Source organism: Dryas octopetala, chromosome 3 (assembly GCF_963921425.1).
Source record: "Dryas octopetala chromosome 3, drDryOcto1.1, whole genome shotgun sequence".
Taxonomy (NCBI): domain Eukaryota; kingdom Viridiplantae; phylum Streptophyta; class Magnoliopsida; order Rosales; family Rosaceae; genus Dryas; species Dryas octopetala.
In genome coordinates, this window is record NC_141368.1 from 21,540,042 (window position 1) to 21,562,203 (window position 22,162).

Consider the following 22,162-nt stretch of genomic DNA (forward strand, 5'->3'; position numbering starts at 1 on the left):
CGCACTGATTGGATTGGAAAGGTGAGTTCATCAGGTTGGTTTTCATTTTATTTTTCTTGTTTGGTTTTTTTCTTTCCCTGTTTTGTTGGTTCTGGCATGTAGTTAGGTACAGTTTGGGATTACTCACTACTTTGTTTGAGCTTGGTACTTGCATGTTAAATAACTACTTTGTTTGGTACAGTTTTATTTTTAGACTATTGTAGGGATTGTGTTGATTTCTTGATGCTATTCACATTACTTTTGTTACACATTATAGAAAACATACTTGATTTTGATGGGAATAATAGTTAGGAGTCTGAAATTTTGTATTGAAGTGCATATATAGCTGCTGCCCCTCCAATACCCAAAAATATGTGTGTTAAAGGTACAAGGTTTATGGGTTCTGGTATAGTGGTTATGTTTAGTTTGTGTTTCTTTTTGTTTTGTTTCAATAGAGTCAATATTTGGTATGATTTTATAAATGATATGTTTGTTTTTTGTGAAAGATGGATAAGTCATGGATGTATGCGGATAGGAGATCAAGGGCATATGAGTTAGGGATTCAAGAATTCTTCAATTTTGCATTACAGCATGCTAGAAACCCAAACCTCATTCATTGCCCTTGCCAAAAATGTGGAAATATGAGACAATTTGGGATTGGAGTTATAAGGGATCATCTATATTTAAATGGGGTTGACCAAAGTTACCAAACTTGGATATGGCATGGAGAAGTTTCAAGTACAATTGCGAATGTAGGTAGATGTGTGGAGAAACAAGATGCTAATTTTGTCTCTGAAACAGTGGATATGGGAGATAATGAAGAGGAAGAATGTTCAAATGATTGTAACGATTTCATTAATTCGGTTGGGGATGGCGATGAAACTTTATATCCTGGTTGTGATAAATTCACCAAGTTGGGAGCACTTGTAAGATTGTACAATTTGAAAGCAAAGCATAGATTGAGTGATGCAAGTTTCACTGACTACTTGATTGCCTTTGGGGATTTTCTTCCATCAGGTAATAACATACCCACGTCTATGTATGAGGCAAAGAAGACTTTGTGTGCATTAGGGATGGACTATGAGAAAATACATGCATGCCCTAATGACTGCATTTTGTATAAGAATGAGTATGCTGATGAGATTAATTGCCCTAACTGTACTGTGTCAAGGTGGAAGTTAAGTAAGGATTCAATTGTTAAGGAGGGAGTGCCCGCAAAGGTGTTGTGGTACTTTCCCATTATCCCAAGGTTTAAAAGGATGTTTCAGTCTAGTAAAACATCTGAGAGTTTGCCTTGGCATGTTCATGAAAGAGTGAATGATGGTAAGATGCGGCATCCTGCAGATTCCCCGTCTTGGAAGTTAGTGGACTATAAGTGGCTTGAATTTGCTGAAGATCCTAGAAACCTTACACTCGCACTTGCAGCTGATGGTTTCAATCCCCATAGCTCTTTAAGTAGTAGATACAGTTGCTGGCCTGTTCTACGTGTCACTTATAACCTTCCACCATGGTTGTGTATGAAAAGAAAGTTCATGATGATGAGTCTATTAATTTCTGGTCCTAAACAACCTGGAAATGATATAGACGTTTACCTAGCATCTTTTATTGATGATTTAAAAAGTCTATGGCAGGGAGTTGTAGGAGTGTATGATGCATACAAAGGAGAGTATTTCACTCTAAAAGCTGTACTTTTATGGACAATAAACGATTTTCCAGCCTTTGGTAACTTATCTGGATGTGTGGTAAAATGATATAATGCATGTCCAGTATGTGGAGAACACACAAAACCCCACAGGTTGGTTCATGGTAATAAATGCTCATACATAGGCCATCGAAGATTCTTAGCACGACATCATCCTTATCGAAAGCAAAAGGCTGCATTTAATAATTGTCAAGAATTTTCTCCACCTCCTGTGTCATTAAGTGGGGAGGAAGTATTGGCAAAGGTAGAAAGCCTTAATTTCTTACCTTTTGGGAAGAAAAAGTGGCCCCGTAACCGGGTGGAGGGTGATACAAGAGCGTGTTGGAAAAATAAGTCAATCTTTTTTGAACTCGAATATTGGAAATCTCTTCATGTTCGGCATATTCTCGATGTTATGCACATTGAAAAAAATGTATGCGATAGTATTATCGGTACATTGTTGAACATTCCTACCAAAACAAAAGATGGGCTTGCAACTTGTTTAGATCTCCTGGACATGGGGGTACGTACTGAATTAGCACCTATTGTTGGAGAAAAAAGAACTCATTTGCCTGCAGCTAGTTGGAATCTTTCAAGGGAAGAGAAGAGAACCGTATGCAATTGTTTTTTTGGTATGAAAGTCCCTGAGCAGTATTCTCAAATGTTAGAAGTCTGGTATCAATGGAGGATTTAAGGCTTGTTGGCCTTAAGTCACATGATTGTCATGCCTTCATGCAACAATTGCTCCCCGTGGCCATCCGTTCAGTATTGGAGAAGCCTGTGAGATATGCTATAACTAGATTTTGTTTCTTCTTCAATGCTATATGTAGTAAAGTGGTGGATACTTCTATACTAGATAAGACGCAGGAAGATCTAGTGGTTACACTTTGTTTGCTCGAGAAGTATTTTCCACCATCATTTTTTGATATTATGGTTCATTTAACGGTGCATCTTATTAGAGAAAATCGGTTACGTGGACCAGTTTACTTTAGGTGGATGTATTCGTTTGAACGGTATATGAAAGTGCTAAAGGGGTATGTTCGGAATCGGTATCGACCCGAGGGTTGCATTGCCGAGTGTTATATTGCTGAAGAAGCTTTGGAATTTTGCTTTGAACATCTTTCTCGTGGCAGTACTGTTGGAATCCCATCAAGATACAATCAGGGATCTTCTAAGGAATGTAAGCCCTTATCCGGTGCTTCTATACATAGGGTTGATTGTGAGCTTTTGGACCAAGCCCATCTGTTTGTATTAGAGAATACAAATGAAGTGACACCTTATATAGCTTAAGGGAAATCTGACTTCATTTTCATGTTCATTAATTAAGTCTTTGAGTAGCACAACTGTCAATATTAATTGAGGATTCTAACATTTTTTTGTAGTGAGCATATGAGCTATTTGAAGGCTACAAATCCTAGGTTCAAAAAAAAATGAAAAGTGGTTGCAAGATAAGCACAATCGCACTTTCATTATTTGGTTAAAGAATCAAGTAAGTGTTAGTTTCTTAAAAGGATGCACTAAGCTATATAAGTAATTCCTAGATTGTATGGAAATGAGTGTTTATCTTTGCAGGTTAAATCTGACCTCAATTGTGAAACTAATGACATACCAGACACGCTGAGTTGGCTAGCTGATGGGCCATGCATGGAAGTCCCGAAATTTAATGCTTATTCCATTAATGGGGTTCATTTTAATACTAAGACTCGTGATGCAGTTCGGGCTGTTCAAAACAGTGGCATGTGTTGGGTTGGTGATACAATGCAAATTTCTAGTGCGAAAGATAAAAACCCCATAATCACAGATATGTGTTTCTATGGGGTGATTCAAAAAATATGGGAACTTGACTACTTCAAATTTAGAATTCCTATCTTTAAGTGCGATTGGGTTGAGAATACAAATGGAATTAAAATAGATGATCTAGGCTTTACTTTGGTCAATCTTAGTAGGATAGGTTTCAAGCATGATCAATTTGTTTTGGCTAGCCAAGTCAAACAAGTCTTTTACGTGGAAGACCCTGCAGATGCTGCATGGTCTGTTGTTCTATCAACCCAAGATAGAAATTACAATGATTGCGATTATGATGATGAGTTGGGGGATATTATAGTGGATCATGAATCTTCCATCCATTGAGACATTTGATGACATTGTTAGTGAAAATCCTACAAACTGCATTAGACCTGATGGTGAGGGTCTATGGATTGATCAGTAGTATCAAAAGGGAATTTATCTAAGGTAACTAGTTTTTTTTGTTTTGCTTGGGCCATGACTGTGTGCTTATTTTTAATGTGTGATTTCTGGTTAAGTGTTTTTCTGGTTATATAAAGCTTTTAATCCATGTATCTAATTATATAAAGCTTTTAATCCATGATTGGTATTGTCCTGCAGGTTTACTGCATTCTTTGTAAGATAGGATAAGTAAAGGTTCCTCAAGAAAAAGCCAAGGCAAAATTTAGCAGAAACTACAGATAAGTAAAGGTTAGTTCTATTAATCTAATTGGAAGGATCTATAGCATATCTCTATGACACTGCCTTTCATGAGTTTTTACTTGGTACTGAAAATTAAATCTTTAGTAGTAAATTCTATAGGTTTCAATCATTTATTTATTTTTTTTTTTACAGTAATCAAAATCAGCTGAGCCCACTTCAGTGGGTGCAAAGGCAGTGGCTTCCTCCAAGAAGAAGACTTCCAAATCAAAGGCAGCTGAGCCCACTTCATCTCAATCAAAGGTGACAAAGGACACTGCCACCACCGAGATCTCAGTTAATGGAAAGAATAAGAGAGGCATGGTTACAATGCCTCGCATTGTAAAGCGAAAAATAATGAAAGTCAAAAAGGTGGTGGAATTCAATCCAAAAGGCTAGCCACATGGGAAGGCAGCGATCGAGATGCAATCTTACATTGGGACTTTAGCACGTACAAAGGTCCTAATTATCATAGACACTTGGAAGAAAGTAGATGATCATGTAAAGGACAAAATTTGGGAAAATGTAGAGGTAAGCAACATTTGTCCCAAATTTATATGACTAGTACATTATCATACTAAAACATTATAAAATTACATTTTTATTAAGATGTAAATTGTGTAACGTGTGTTTCTCTATGCAAGTAGATGGCTTTTGTGCTACCTGCTCAATGTAGGAAGATGGTGTTAGCATCTGCATCATCTAAGTGGAGGGAATTCAAGTCTAGACTGACTACTAAATATGTACTCCCTTACAAAGACCAACCTAATTTATTAATTGACCCTCCTAAAGAGTATGAATTTATTGAGAAGGCAGATTGGAAGGTCTTTGTGAACTCTAGGATTTCGATTCAGTGGGAGGTAAGATATTAATTTGTACATAAATTTCCTACTTTACAGAAATTATGCTTATTTTTTCTTGGTTATATTGAATTCTTGTAGCCCCTCCATTTCTTTTCTGGTTGGGCAGTAATGCTTCACGAAAGAAAAAAAAAACAAATTAAAAAACATAATTTTCTTAATCTTATTGTCACCTCAAGAAGAGCAATCAACATTACATCATCATCCTTGACTTGGTTCAAATATCACCATTATGGCTGAATTGATAAGTAATGTTATTAATATACTGTACATCATATTAGCATTCAGGCATACATAACTATATATACTGTTATTAATATATATACTATACTTTGTCAATTAATAAGTAATGTTGCAATTGTGTGGTTGGATTCAACTCATGAATTGCATGCAAGTGAGCTGCCAGGACTTTGAATTGGGATGACCATGCAAGTGATCCTTGGCCTGGTCTGCATGTCAGCTTTTTCTTTTCTTTTATTTCTGTACAATTGTTGTTTTTAAACTTGTAAATAGAGCCCTCACTTTGTGGAAATATTATATTTTGCAGCAACTTCACAACGAACAGGTGGATAGGAAATCTAAGCATGAGTATCATCATAGACTATCGCGTAAAGGGTATGTTGGTTTGGAGGATGAACTGGTTAGTGTGAATTTTAACTGCCTTGGTTGAATATATATTAAGATGTTAATCAAGTTTATTAAGATGTTAATCATTTGTCTATTTTAAAGATGAAAACAATGCCTGATGCAGAGTTTGATCGGGCAACACTTTGGATTAAAGCACACGAAGATAAAAGTGGGAAGATCCCAAATGGAAAGGTAGCGGAGACTGCTGCCAGAATTGTAAGTAAGCTACTGATATTGTATTGATTATAATCCTGCCAATGTTGGATCTGACAATGTTGACTTCTTTTAAATTTGAAATCAACTTTATTTGTCCTTGTTTATTTATAAGACATATATTGTTTCAGGAGGATTTGAAGAAACAAGTAGCTGATGGCACATTATCTATTTCTGGTACCACTGATGTGCTAACAATTGCATTAGGGACCCCTGAGCACTCGGGGAGAGTTAGAGGTGTGGGAGGTTATGTAAAGCCAAGTTCTTACTTTAGGCTCCCTCCAAGAAAGAGTATAAAAGACACAATTAGAGATAGTGTCAAACAGATCATGGAAGAGGAGCGAGAGAAGATAATAGCTGAGGAACGAAAATGTTGGATGGAGAAAATTCATGAAATAGAGGAAGGGAAGAATTCCAAGGCTGAGAGACCAACCCTTGAGATGTTAGCCCCTACTCCCGGTACTCCATCAACTCCTCATACTGTTGGATATACATCTGACAAAGCAAGCACCAATGCAGTCAAGAAGACTCTTATTCTGAACAAAGTTGAGGATAATATTGAAGAAAATGTGGAGAAGGTGTAACGACCCAACCCAAAGTTGACTTTTAAAACTAATGGCCTTTCATCTTTGACCTTGGGTTCGTTTGATAGATCTCGAGTCTACGAGTTCGTAGACACGAAGCACGTATAAAACAGAGTTATAGTTTGAGAGATACGAGCATTTGAATGGAAGGGCAATTTTGTAATTTTGTAGGAGTGGGTTTTAAATACCCAAAAATCCAGAAATTTCTGGACACTCTTTCACTCTCTCTCTCTCTCTCTCCCCCGCGTCTCTCTCGCCCCTCACCCTCGCCGCCCCTGTCGCCGGCGCGTCCGGCGGCGGTGGCTGGGCTGGGTGTTTGGTCCACCGTGCTCGCCGTCCTCCCCTCTTCCTTCCCATGGCCGCAGATCACCCACCGGAGCCACCACCGCGACGAATCAACGCAGTACATACCGACGGTCTCCTCCGGCGATCTCACTTTTCCGGCCACGCCACGACCAGCGACGGGTACCGACAGACTCGTCTCGTCGTCGCCGTCCTCCCCAGCCCGGTCTCGCACCCCGCCGTCACCTCTCGACGCCGCAACAACATAAAACAGAAAACAGAGCCACCGCCGTCGAGCTGATTTTTCCGGCCAAGACGCGACATCGGACCTACTGGGCTTTGTTGCCCTCGTCATGGTGAGTTCAACCATGGTCTCCGTTCGTCCATACGAGGCTCCACGACGGAGCAATGAGCTCGGGAAGCCAAGCCAGCCGCCGGCTTCCGCCGTCAATTCCGGCGTTTCCGGCGACTTTTGGCCGTCGGTCCAGTTGACAAAATCGATCCTCTAGGTACGGGTAATCTTTCCCCTAAGGTGTTGATGTTCAATTTTGAGATTTTAGAAATTCGATTTTAGAGTTTATGTCTATTTGAATATTTTGAAATCGGACTCAAATTTGTGATGTTTATGTGCAATTGAAGGTTCTATTATATGATTAGGATTGTTTGGAGTTGAATTTGGACATTTCTAGGTTTGTGCCGCCGCTGCCACCGACGGCTCCGCCACTTGTGGCGGCGAGTTGGGTGGTTTTTCTTGTTAATCAGCCTCCCCAGGACTCTTAGAGGCCAACCCTAGGGTCTGTTTATGTGTTGGTGAGTATTGTGTATAATTTGGGGCTGGGCAGCCACCGTACGTGGTGGTTACCGCCCATTTCGGTCATTGAACGGCCAAATTGTGAACCCTGAATATTTAAATATTGATTGTCTGGTCTTAACAGGTACATGGGCTCAGGAAATCTCATTCCCGATGCCGTTATGCTGCCGGATTTGGTATCCGAGCAGTGGCACCGTGAAGGGTATTTCGGTCTTTTACGTAGTTAAATTGTGAGTGAAACGTATCGGACTTTCAATGTAGAGTACCGTTAATAAATCGTCGGTTTTGTGTGATTTGATGCTTTATGTTAGAGGAAGCCAAGTATAGGGTTCAGACCATGAGAAGGAATTGACAAAAATTGAGACTAAAGGATTAAGTGTGGATTAAGCAATTATCATACAATAGACTGTGAGTAGAAATGACAAACAAGTGAGGAAGGGGTCGTGAGTAAGAATCAATTTCGGAAAGGTCTCAGTATAGTTCAGGGTAGACTGTGAGTGGATCCTTGGTTTTCGAAATGTTTTGTACATTTTATAATTTAACTCTTTTCTTTATTTATTTGAGTATGGACAGTTTTCTGGAAAAGGTTTTGGTATTATTTTGGGGAAGTTTTATTAATGAATTTCTGTCCTTTAGAAAATGATTTTGATCGAGCAGCTTTCACAATTTGAGAATGATTTTATTTAAGCGGATTTATGGAAAGATTAAAATTTCAGTTTTTATCTGGAGGAGTAGTTTTGAGATGTGGTTGATTGAGATATACAGAAGCGGTTTCAAACCGCCATATTAGTACCCCCTTCAGCAGGTATGTATTGCTCTGCACTCGCCTAGAGATGACTCGGCGGTGTACGACCAGCACGCAGGTATATATTGCTCTGCACTCGCCTAGAGATGACTCGGCGGTGTACGACCAGCACTCGCTCTGCACTTGCCTAGTTGGCGGTGTATGACCAGTATGACATTTGCTCTGCACTTGCCTAGTTGGCAGTGTACGACCAGCACTTGCTCTGCACTTGCCTAACCGGCGGTGTATGACCAGCATCACAGCAGGTATAGATTTGCTCTGCACTTGCCTAGAGATGACTCGGCAGTGTATGACCAGCAGTTTCCCGGGTACTAGTGTGGCGTGAGATTTCAGTTTGTGGAGCATTTTGAGAAATGAATTTGCATCAGTAAATATTTTAAATGACAGTTTCAGTAGAGCATTGTGTTTTTATTCCAGTTATTTTAACAGTTTTACAATTTGAAAATACTATTTATTCTCCAGAGTTCGAATTACAGTTTTGAGATGATCTAAAAATGGATTTGAAAGAAGAGATTTTGAAAATAGTTTTACAGCTGGGGGATTTCAAAGAGCGGTGTGAGTGAAATTAGATAGTTTGTTTTGTTGCTTTGTGTGCTTGTATGGCTTTTGTTCGTTAGGACTTGGGCTAGTTAGAACTTGGTAAGGTTTAGGCTTGAAGCTTGAGAAGGGAAGCAAGAGTGATTATGCCGTGAGGTTATTAATTAGGATGTGAATGTTTGAGGTTGATGTTGAGGTTAATAGTTAACAGTTAGGCAATTTGATTTGCCAAAATGTTTTATTATTATTATTGATGAGATTTGATGTGCATATGAGGAGTTTTTGATTATCTTGATGCTTGGATGATTGGTGGTGGAATGTTTTATGATTAAGTAATTATGGATATTTTGTGGATTGTTTTTGAGTTTGGGGATTGAGAAAATTATTGAGGACAATTATTATGTCATTTCACTCATACGAGCTCTAGTGAGCTTACCGGGTTTGTTGTATAACCCGGTACACCATGGATGTGGTGTAGGATTGTGTTTTGCAGGTTAAGCAGGCTGAGGAAGCAGTGGGGAGAAGACGAGGCAGTGGGACCTAGAGAGATTTATTTAATTGTTTTTACTCAGTGGTTTGTTTAAAATGTTTTTGACAGAATTATATTTACTTATGTTGTCGTGCATGGCTCAAAAGTAAGAGAAAACAGATTTAACAGTTTGATGTTCAGTATTTTCATGGGCTCGAGGTTCGGGGTGTTACAGAAGGAAATGAAGAAGAATGCTAAACAGCAGGTGGACAAGAAAGACACGCAGAAGATCGATGTGGATGCTGATTGTGTCCACCTGGAATCTGGGCAGGATAAGAAAATTGTTTTGAAGGTATATATTTCATCCCAACTTAACCCAAAGTATTTTCCCTACATTAATCTGTATGTGAGCTAATTAATACTATATTTGTTGTGAGATGGCAGTGCACGAGAAACCACTAGCTAGCTTGTTCACATGTATAATAAATCACTATAACATATATTCATTGGAGTTCACCATCATATAATCATACATACTATATAGCTAGTATGACTGTAAACTAAGTGGCTCAATCCTCTGAATTAACATACAATAATTTGACTATAAACCTTGTTTGAATCTAAATTATAAATTTATAATAATACTTGGCCATTTACCCCTCTCTGCAATATGCATTGTATTCATCAGATCAATTCCTCCCTTGCCTAACTACAAAGCTAGCTAGCCTTAATTTTTCTCATTAAGTAACCATGAATATGACTCATAGACACTCTTTTATGATTTGACTCATAGACGACACACCTTGGCAAGCTGGTAGCTGCTGCATGTACAAATTAAGTAGTCAAATAATACAACATATTGATTTTTGATGATTATAGGAACTCCATTGAGGTTTGAATGAATTGAAACCCAGCCCTACAATTAATTTTTATATTGTTATATGTGCTTTGGATGTGTGCTCACTTGACAAGATTGTGTTGAAGAAAGCGAAAGGTGAGAAGCAACATAGGATGAAGGGGATTGTGTTGAACTTGCAAACAATGCCTACGCCACTGAAGTTGTTGTGCATGTATGCACAAAATGTAATGAATGAGGGATTAACAATCAACTTTGAAATAGAGGCGGACGTTTTTGGGGCAGCTCGTAGAACCTACATACTGTACGAAGATATTACCCAATTTGGTGGCATGGTTGAAATATCAGCCAACTGCATTGTGGTTTACATGAGGTAAAAAAAATGAATAGGGGATTTTTACATATTAATATCCAGCAAAAAAGATGAGATTATTCAATCATGCTAGCTATTTGACTTGCTAAATATTTTTTAAGTACTTGTACAATGTGGTGAAGAGATCAAAGATGGTAAACATGGTTGGTTTCGTAGACCCTGCTCGAATTGGTGCAATAGGGTGTGGAACTGTAACGGAAAGAACACGGTACTTGGCAGATAGGTTCGCCACGTCTTCTAACGATAAGATTTTTTGAGTCCCTTACAATTCCGGGTAAGTTATTCAATATTAAAATATCTTTGATTGTCAATGTAAATACACATTTCCAGCCATGTAATGTATTTAAAGAGAATTTTTAAATGCGTAGAAATCATTGGATGTTGACGGTTATCAATCCGGACAAGGAGATTGTCTATTTTATGGACCCAATGAGAAGGCATTTGATCGGTGATAAATGGAGAACTATTGTGGACAAGTAAGGCTGTAAATTTTTTCTCATCAGTTTATAATTTCATTTACATATCTCAGAAAGTGTTAAAATCATTTGGTTTTTCGATCATGCCACAGCGGGTTTAAAATATTCAATGCTCAAGTGAATAGGCAAGGGCGTAAAACAATAATTTGGAAAAATATGGCGGTAGGTTGGCTTGTTTGCTTTAAACATCAAATAATATATATATTGCTAAATGAACTGTATATGTGCTCATTCTAATTAATGTTTATTTGTATTTAGGGCATTCCTCAACAACCAAGTGACAAGGAGTGTGGTTATTTTGTTATGCGCTTTATGAAGGAAATAATTGAAGATGAGGGCTTAGCTTTTGTGAATAAGGTATGAATTAGTCAGCCAACCTGACATTATGTTGGTCATGTTTTTCGTATGAGCAGTGATATGATAATTTTCTTTTACTTGGACATTTTGAACCCTTGGTACTCTTAGGAGCTATATAATATATATCATGTCAAAATGACTTATAAATTGTTTAGACCTTGCTGGGCATTTATAAATGGGTATTTGAATCTCGAGAAAGAAGTTAATGTATTGTTGCAATTTATAATGCTTTAATTTGTTTTATGGCTGAAAGCTTGGAAATGTAGTAAAGGAATAAAAGGAAACAAATTAGTTGAGGGAGTCTGTTTTGGGTGCAGATTGGGAATACTTGGTGGATTCTTTCAAAATTGTGGAAGTGGACAGGTTATATTGGCCCTTGTTTGATGATCACTTGTGTTAATATATTGAAGCTTGATTCTGGATATAGGCCCCTATTTTATTTTATGGATGCTAACTATATGTATATATATGCTTGCTACTGGATGTTGAAACGTGACAGGGGCATATTCTTCTCTTGCATGCCTATGTTTTTCAATACACCTACTTAGGGGCGCGCATGTTCTTTATTTTTTTCTTTCTGCTGGACTGTTTGCATTTTTGGTTGAATTTTATTTTTAATTAGTACTCCATCTTTGCCTTGTTTCAGTGGGAACGAAGGCAGGACAACACTTATACCCAAGAAGATATCGATGAAGTCCAGGCTGAATGGGCAAACTTCGTGGGCCAGTTTATGTAGACATTTCTGGTTGGATTTTTGCATGACACCTTTTTGACGTAGGCCATATGTTTAGCTAGACTAGCTTAGGGTATATATGATATATTGATTACTTTGCTAGATTAGCTTGGGATGATTGATAGGCTAGCTGCTGGATAATATTTTGATATATATATGGCAGCAATTAGGTTGATTAATTAGATTGATGCCTAGTTTTTTGGAAAGGTATATATGGAGGGTTTTTGTTTATGGCATATATGGCCAGCTTTGTGAATGAAATTGGGTTAAGGGAGCAAGGTACATAAATACAATTACTACCTTCAAATATCTTATATTATTTGGTACTTTAGAAATTCCAATCTTTTATTATTGTGAATTGGTATTTTGTAAATGTATAATTTATTAGGAATGTTAATTATGAAGGGAATCAATTTGGAACAATTAATGGTTGTACCAAAACAATCTATCTCATCAATCAGATTGTGCATTGTTTGTTCATAATTGAATTGTGGTCAAAGACAATTGGGAGTTTCTAAAAACAGATATAAACAGGCACATTATACAACAGTCTTTCGATCAAAAGCGTGGTCTGTGCCCTTGACTTACAATGGTTCAATATCATAAACCATTGTCTAATTCTTAAGCATACCACACAAATCTCAAAAAGCCATTGTGCTAAGTGCCTTCATACAATAGTTTCTAACCCAAAATCGATGTACCAAATAAGTATATACAACGGTTATATGGTTAATATTCAATTTTCTTACTGCATTAATACAACGGTTTCATATAAACACCGTAGTTTGAAAAACCTATAGACATGGAAATACACCTATTTTCGAATAGCTTACACAACGGTTTTTAACAATACACCGTTGTTTTAATGACTATTTCACCTTGTGTTTCTACCTAAAATAATTGTAAAACCAATTCTTTACTTAACGTAATCGTTGTTTAACATATCTCTACACATCGGTTCTTAACTATAAACCGATGTTTAAATTGGTACTCAACAACGGTATCCTCCAAATCATTGATTTTAAAGGTTGTATATACAACGGTTGTACATCTATAACTGTTGTGTAGGTGCACCAGGACAATGGTTTTTAGCCGTTGTTTATTGAGGTATGAATAGACATTGGTCGATTAGTGATATGTTCATAAATTCATATCCTTTTATATTCCTCTTACTTAGTTTTTGTGAGTTCATTTGATTAAAAGATTTAAATTTCATTTAGTTTTGTGTTTTTAGATTCCGAACAATAAAATGAGAAATTTCACCATTTATTCTCCTTAATATATTTTAACATGAATCCAATTGGATATAGAAGCTAACACCATGAAGTTATTTCAGGTTAAATTTCGTGACATTTGAAGACTTCTAAGGTGTTCATTTTGAATTTCAAAGTCAGCCCAAAACTGCACCCGAGGAGAACTGAGTCAGCTGCATTGTGTGGGGCATAACTCTTTGGTTTGAGCTTGGATTGAGGCATATAATATATGGTTAGAAAGCAGACATCCAGGGCTTTCTATTGATATATAAAATGTAAATTTCTGAGTTGGTTAAGGCCTCCAAATTACTCTCCAAAGACAGCTCAGAAATCCTGTTAGCAAAAGATAAAGTGGTACCAAGGCATCTTTCCATTTTGGGTAATTACCTATCACATGCTCTCTTTCCTTCCCCTTTGTTTGCCCATTCTAAGCAAAATTCAGAAACCACAATGTGAAGGCTCTAAATGAGGCAAAGAGAACATCTACCTATCTCAACATCCTTTAAGGATCATCCATTGAGGGATAAGATGAAATATTCTCATTTTTGAATTAACCAAACTTTATCCCTTCATTTTCTTTTAATCCTAGCCACATATTCTAGACATAACAACTCACCCAAACCATAAAACACTCTCTCATTTTCGAGCTCCCCCCTCCATCTTCTCTAATTTCACTCATTTCATCATTCATTCCATCATCTCATCTCAAAAACACACATCTCATATTCCATCTTCCAAAACCCTAGCCTTTTCTCATCTCTCTACATCATTTCTTTTCTCCATCTTCCCTCCATCAACTCTTCTTCTCCAAAAAGCCAAACACCATCACAACACCCATCTACCATATTCACCACCATTATTGCAAGAGGAGGTTGGAGGCACTTGGGACAAGAAGCTATTTTGGGCATCCTTGGAGGAGTGACACCCCTTGGGAGCTTGGCTTCAACATCTAGAGTTTTCTCTTTTCCTTCTTGTTTCCATTTATGTTTCAATTTGTGATGTTGTTTGTAACTTTTATGGCTAGTGAGTAGTTTCTTGATTTGGGGCTAGGGATCTAGCTCTAGCCCAACCATGTAATGACTTTGTGATTTGTGATATAAATGTCATTTTGGATATATATGCTCTTATGCTAGTTTAAAGATCATGAATTGTATGTGTGAATTTACCACTTGTACATATGAGAAATGTTGTCATGTAGAAATTGGAGATTGGTAACCTTTAGTTTCTAAAGCTTGTTGCATAAGAGCATGGTAATTTAAAAGCACTTTGGTTGGATTGTTTTAATTGCTTGGATTCTTCATCCTTAGAACTTTATGCACCTAGGGTTTGCTATGGCATTAATCTTAGGTAGTTACCTATCACTTTGGTTAGGATAGTTGATAACATGAAAGAGGATGTGCCCTAATTTACCTTGATTGGAGGTTAGGAGGGAATCTAATCTATCTAATTTGGCATAATCACTAATTGCATTGTTTGTTACATGGGAGGGTTAGTGTGAACCCCTAATAACCCCAAATCCTTCATCATCATTGAATTTAATTTGTACTTTAATTTCCTTGTATTTCCATTTGTTAGTTTCAAATATTTTAGTGTTACGTACCATCTATCAACCAAACAACAACTCAACACTACATATTTGCACATACCATTATGTTTAGTCTTGACTTTACATAGTACATAGTAGGTTGTTTGTTAGTTTTATAACCCTAAAATCAATCTAGCTTGTGATTGAAATCCTAATCCAATCTCTTGGGTACGACAACCCCCTACTTCCATTTCCATACTAAAACTTGACAACCTTGCACTTGAGGTAGGATAATAACAATTAGACGACGGTAAATTAGAAACTCACACAACGGTTAAAATCCGTCGTCTGATTGCTATTTTGTAGTAGTGTAAGTTAACTAATTAGGGGAGGCCTAAGAAGCTCTTAATTATGTCTTAGAAGAACAATTGCGAGAAAGTAACTAGCTAAACCTTTTTAGCAGTCAAACTTGGATATGTTGTGTTTAAATTGATTTTTCATTAGCCTTGGATGGTTAGAGTATGCTTATTTGAATTGATGGCTGAATGCTTAACATTACAAGATAGTATAAACTGTGTGTGCGTGTGGTGATATGTGCGTGTGTTACCAACTTCCAAAACCACATGTTTAGTTATTCTAATTGATTAATTGAATTGATTTGTTGTTTATTAACCATTCCCTGTGGGATCGATCTCGTGCTTGTACGCTTTGCTACTGATGCGATTCGTGCACTTGCGAGTATACTTAGAATAGAATGCATTTTTATTTCGTTCTAAGAAAACAATCAACATTGACCCAGTTGGATTGGGTTGGTTAAATTTTTGGCATTTTCATAAATAATTTGGAATCATAACCTACTAAATTTCTTTTAGTAAATAATTATAAACCCCCTAATTCTACGTACCCTAGTTAATTCATAGCCTCCAACCATTTTTGTAGTTAATTCATAACATCTACTTTTACTTAAATTTTTGCCTAAACCCCCTAGTCAATTGACTTTTATTTTTGTTGTAATTCCGATTGTGCCCTTTCCCATTACTGCACATGTGCACATGACGCACTTTTCAATTTCATTCCTCTTATTCTCATTCTCTCTCTTTCTTCTGTCTCTCTCTCCTTTGCGTTATCTCTCTCTCTCTCCCTGCGCGGCTGTGCCGACTTATGCTCTGTCATCCGGCAATGGTTGCCAGCGAGACCAGTCTCGATCTTTTCATCTCTCCTCCCTCTTCCTCTTCTTGTATTCCACTCTCCATCAAAGCTAGTGTCGACGCCAAATCAGGTCTAGGCAGACCCAAGCTCCCTAACTGGCGATCCACCGATTCTTGCGACGACGAGGTGCCGGACAGCCGTGGATGGCTTCCTCTCGTCGTCCCGAGTCCACTGGTGCCATCAGAAGATCTGGACGACCCATGCCCCGCCGTTTAGAAGGAGAGAAGTTGGCGACATCCTCGCCGGCGATCTCTGTGTTCCGGCAACCATTTCCGTCGAGTCAGGTACCCATCCTCTTCTCCTCGTTGTGCTCTTCAGTTCTATGTGTTTGGATTGGTCCAATTGTTAATGAATCGAAAAACCCCAAATCGAGCCTTCCTTTTTAGTTGTTGGATCTGTTTGAATGCTTAGGTCTGCATATGTGTGTATAGAAAAGTATAGAATGCTCGGGTCTGCATCTGATTGATTGTCTTATGAATTGCTCATTGTGCATGAACCCCATATCGGTCAAAGTATAGAAAAGTATCATTTTTCTATTAGGCAGCATTTGTGTGTAATTAGATTCTTCAATCTTCATATGGAAAACATTTGCACTCAGCAAATGCTCAAGTAGTCAATCTTCCTTGTTGGTACTAATCTCCTTGGTCATCATAAATGGAATCGATCACATTTATATTGTATTGACAATTTGACATCTAATGGAGGATTCTCTCTCTCTCTCTCTCTCTCTCTCTCTCTCTCAAACTAATATTATGGTAGCAGTGGTTGTTAGGTGACTGAACTTTGTAGACTTGAAAAGAGCTTTTCTTAGAATAAAAAAGGCTACACAACTTTGTGGACTTAATTTTTGTGCATAGCCGCTACACAACTCAATTTTTAACTATTCTTGAAAAGTTTTATAAAATCTACAGCTATTTTGGAAGAAGTAAAGTTTTGCTAGTTTTGAATCTTTTGATAAAAGCTGTTATATAAAAAATCAAAATAAAAAAGGGTTATGCTTGTCTTTGAGCTGTTATAAAAGGAAGGCTGTTATACAAGCTATTTATAAAATCTAAAGATGTTATATAAAAAATAAAAATAAAAAGCTATTTTTGAAGATTTGAGCTGGTTGTTCACTATGGAGTTGGCTAACTTGTCTTTGACATATGACAGTGGATTGGTTATTTTAGGTGAAATTGTTTCAGTTCGTATTTAGTTTTAGTTAATATTCAATCTCAGTTCATATAAAGTTCTTTTAGATTGAAATTGTTTTATTGTTCACTTTTAGTTACAATTTGAAGATTTGAGCTAGTTGTTCTATATGGAGTTGGCTAACTTGTCTTTGACATATGACAGTGGATTAGCCATTTTAGGTGAAATTATTTCAGTTTGTATTCAGCAGTTAATATTCAGTTTCAGTTTATATTCAGTTCATTTTGACTGAAATTTTTTTATGGTTCACTTTCAGTTACAATTTGAAGATTTGAAGATTTGAGGATTGAAGTTCTGAAGATTTTTGTTCAGTTTCAATTGTAATTGAAAAAATGCCCAATGCTCTGTAACTATCTAATTATTTATTCAGTGTATAAATGAAATTGAATTTTATTTTGGGTGCAACAGAATTTTTAAGTAGTGTGACAGTGTAATTAAAATATTTTAAGCAGCAGATTTTTGAATCTTCAATTTTAGTGTAACTGAATTCTTGAAATTCAATTTCATTATAACTGAATTCTTGAAATTCAATTTCAGTGTTTGATTTTAATTTTAGCGAAATGTTGAGTTTTAGCAAAAAATACAGTTTCAGAAAAAAATAGTTTCAACAAAATTCAGTTTCAGCAAAATTCAATTACAGTAACATCAGCACACGTCAGCGTGCGTCAGTGTACGTCAGCGTGCATGTAACGACCCGACCCAAATTTTCACTAGAAATTTAAATTTTTATTTAACTATGTTTTTAAGAGATTTTTTTTAAAGATGTGAAATTGTATTTTAAAGATTTTGAGATTTATTTGGAAAATAAAAAGAGTTTTGATTTAAAGTTTTGATTTATTTATTTTTGTTTTAATTTAAGCTTGACCCAAAATTTGACTTTTAAAATAAAAGGGTTTTGATTTTGACTTTGGGTCCGTTGGATAGGTTTCGAACTCACGATTTCATAGACACGCGGCACGCGCCAATCCGAGTTACGGTTTGAAAGATATAGGCGTTTAAAGTGAGGGGCAATGTTGTAAATTTATAAAAGTGGGTTTTAAAAATCAGATTTCCTCTCTCTCTAGATTTTTCCACAACTCTCTCTCTCTCTCTCTAGAACTTTCTCTCTCCCTTTTTATTTCTCTCTCTCTCTCCCGCACTCCCTCACTTCTCCCTCTCTCTCCCCGAGCTCACTCACCTCCCCCTCTCTTCTCTCACCGGCGTGGCCAACTCCGGCCATTTTCACGGCGACCAGAGGCCGGCGACCAGCTAACCCCACTGGCCCAGTTCTCTCTCTCCCAGTGCTCGCTCTCCTTCGCGTTTCTCTCTCTCTCTCTCTTCCCCTTCTCGGCGCGCGACACCACCAGGCCGAACCATCCTCTTCGGCGAGTTTTCCGACGACCCAAGCTCACTGGTCGACTCCCCACACCGGCGCAGAAATCACCCAGCAGCGAGCCTTGGTCACCTCAGCCTCGCGCGCACAATAACAACTCAGAAACAAACCCAGCTGCCACCCTCTGTCTCGCGGGATTCCGGCCAAACTTCAGCGCCATCCACTTCGAAAATAGGTGGGTTTTTCTTCCCTTCATGATGGGTTTCACTCTCTTGTGGCTTGGATGTGTAATTTTGGGAAATTTCTGAAGATTGAATATGGGGGTGGGGACCATTTCGGAAATTTCTTGGGCTTTCAGATTAGAGAACTGTTCTTGTGGTTTTGTGGGACAAATTTGCAATATTAGGAAGTTCAATTAATGTTTAGGATGCAGAAATTGAGTGGGTGTTTTATTTTGAGTAATTGTAGAGAATTAAAATTGGAGTTTTAGGGCCATTTCGGGTTTTAAGTTGGATCTTCAATTGGGAGCGAAATATTGTCGTTATTTTGGGACAATTTGATTTCTAGAAATTTCAATTTATGCCTAGGACTGAGAAATTGATTGGGCCTTGTTGGAATCATTCTTATTTGGCTATTTTGGCTTTGAAAATGGCCACCTTGGGCGACACTAGTGGAAGTCTTGCTCACCGCTGTCATAACGTGAAATTAGGATTTGCTCCAAGAGCGATTTCTAAGTAGGTTGTTGTTTTGGCTAGGTCCGGAGTTGTTGGAGAAGCCGAGAAGTATTGGACATAAATTTGTGACCTTGCCGATACAAAAATTCATCTTAGGAAGAATTTTCCGATCAAGGTGAGACGACTGGGGTTCGTGACGATCCGGTGGAGGATCGAAGCTAGGCTATCACTGTGAGTGGACTAACTTTTAATTTTTTTGAAATATTTTACATGTTGATGATTAAATTCCATTACTTAGCTATATTGAGTTTGAATTTAAGCTAAAGGATTTTAAGCTAAACTTTGGTTTTTTAAATTCTTCTTTCCTAAATTTAAAATTGATATTTATGGTTTTTGCATTTCAAAGTTTCATGGATTTATGAACTTAGATATTTTGAGTTGAACAAATGTATATTCGATGAGTTTGGTTTGGTTAAGAAGAAATTTGGAAGAAAAATGAAAGGATTGAGATTTGAATTATGTGTTTATGAGTTATCGGTTTTCAAACCACCTTTGCAGTACCCTCCAGGTTACCAGATTTAATAGGTCTTTGGGACCCATCACGGCACACACATAGGCTTTGGGCCGTGTGTCGGGATGCTTCGCCCTTTGGGGGCCGCTCTGTGTGCACGTACGACAGAATATCCGGCTCTGCGTGCGAACGACAGACTCTCGGCTCTGCGCACGTAAGCCAGAATTTGTGACTCTGCATGCGTATGACAGATTCTCGGCTCTGCGCATGTATGACAGATTATTTATGGCTCTGCATGCGTATGACAGATCCTCGGCTCTGCGCATGTATGACAGATTCTATGGGTAACTGACTGGTGTGTGTTTTCAACTGTTAAGTATTTTAAGTGATGAGTTTATGGCAGCAAAAGGTTTTTAAGTATGACGGTTTCAGTTGAGCAGTTTTATAAATTTTTCAGTATATTGAGAGTGGTTTGAGAATGAAGTTTTCAGTTTAAATTATTTTATTATAAATGTATTATATAGTTTTATTTCGATATTTTATTTTAAATTTATAAACTACTCAGAATTTTTAATGTTTGAAGTTTTATTCGATAAAGAGTTGGTGTTTTGGTTTAGTTTTACAATACTCTTAAGCCGGAAAATGATTTTAAAACTGGGGGTGTTCAAAGAGCGACGTGAGGTTTTGGAGTTAAAAATATTTAGACTTGATTTCATCTCCATTTAACTGTCCACTCACTGAGCCTATCTCACCGTTTCTTGTTTTGTCTTAAATTGTCCCCCCAGGTAGTAGCGTTGGTGGAGGTCGAGCCAAACGCGTCGAGGCATAGCATCCATTTTTCATTCCTGGTCCCTGTAGGCGCTATGTTTATTTTTGTGAAAACTTATTGTAAATGATTAGTGGCTCTGATAACAACTCCTAAGGTTTAAGTGGGTCCGAGACCCTTTATTTGCTTGTGGTAGAGGTGGCTGAAAGACTTAGAAGTGCTTTTTAACAGGTTTAGAAGTTTCTGGGTTAGTCCATTTTCAGGGGAGGTTCTGCCGAATTTTCGGTAGGATTTTCCTTGAATTTGGATTCCCGCAAGACCTCTCCGGGTTTCAGGGTGGAATCTGGGGGCGGTCCTGTCAACTTGGTATCAGAGCCAGGTTTTAAATTTCTGTAGACTCTGCACCTTGTGTGCATCCTTCGAGGTATGGAAAGGTTTTCCTCAGCTTGTGTGGACATGCCTCCTCGACGTGGCCGACCTCAAGAAGTTTGTGGTAAGTTTTGGGGGTATAGTTTATTCGAATAACGTGAGTATTACGATTACGGTACGTCTGTATTTTAGGCTTGACTCGTGCACTTCAAGGATAATTTTTATTAGTACATAAGGAGTTGAGATCGTGGAGAAGTACTTGGGTGTTTGAGTTTAGTAATAATTTTTCGAGGTTATGAGCAGAGGGTATTTAGAGTACTATTGGATACATTTAGAGATCAGAGGGTCAATTAGAGTTGCGCAGCGGAAGCGTGGTGGGACTTAAACAAATCACCCCGATACGTGATCAATAAAAGGATTAGCGAGGAAATGGAGACAACTTGGGCAAGAATTCAGATTTTCTTCGATTAAGCCAAATGGTTAATTATATCGGCTACAATTACTAATAACACAAGTTGAGAATTTACAAGTCAAGTAAAATAAAGGAGTTAGCATATCAAGCACATATTGATACGAGCAGTCGGTACAGCACACGATCATGCGCGGATAGCGATCTTGACGCCTCTCGGTGAATTTTTGGATGGACACGATGACGCTCTCTCGTTGCCTATTCGTGACACCTACTCCAGTGGTGCAATGATGAAACTTTTAGTGGATCACCTAATGAGTTACAGGGCACACCATCGCTCTAACGTCGAGATAGGAGTTTGTGATTCACATTTTGGATTTGACATGGCGACAATTCACTTTGACGAGTATTATATTTTGTTTGGACTAAAGGAGCGAGGTACTACATATAAAGAAATATTGCGTTAGTCAAGTCTCATGGTGGGATCGTACATGGGTGGAACCGGCTTAGACGCTTGATAAGAGTTACGAGTTCGGGCATCACTTGTCCGTTATGGTTATACTAAATTTCGAGGACGAAATTTTTTAAGGGGGGAAGGTTGTAACGACCCGACCCAAATTTTCACTAGAAATTTAAATTTTTATTTAACTATGTTTTTAAGAGATTTTTTTTAAAGATGTGAAATTGTATTTTAAAGATTTTGAGATTTATTTGGAAAATAAAAAGAGTTTTGATTTAAAGTTTTGATTTATTTATTTTTGTTTTAATTTAAGCTTGACCCAAAATTTGACTTTTAAAATAAAAGGGTTTTGATTTTGACTTTGGGTCCGTTGGATA

General features: G+C 37.6%; 1 protein-coding gene and 1 pseudogene across 1 annotated transcript; both read left to right on the forward strand.

The window, feature by feature from the left end:
• Window positions 1-485: 485 nt before the first annotated feature.
• Window positions 486-1,730, forward strand: LOC147291776 (uncharacterized). Its single transcript, XM_086236020.1, has one exon. The coding sequence runs from the start codon at window positions 486-488 to the stop codon at window positions 1,728-1,730; it is 1,245 nt and encodes a 414-aa protein (XP_086092146.1).
• An 8,917-nt stretch (window positions 1,731-10,647) lies between these two features.
• On the forward strand, window positions 10,648-12,342 carry LOC147291777 (uncharacterized; annotated as a pseudogene).
• The last annotated feature ends 9,820 nt before the right edge of the window (window positions 12,343-22,162 follow it).

What these genes read in the sequence shown, in the direction of transcription:
- LOC147291776 (XM_086236020.1), top strand. Translation starts at nt 486, where the DNA reads ATGGATAAGTCATGGATGTATGCGGATAGGAGATCAAGGGCATATGAG.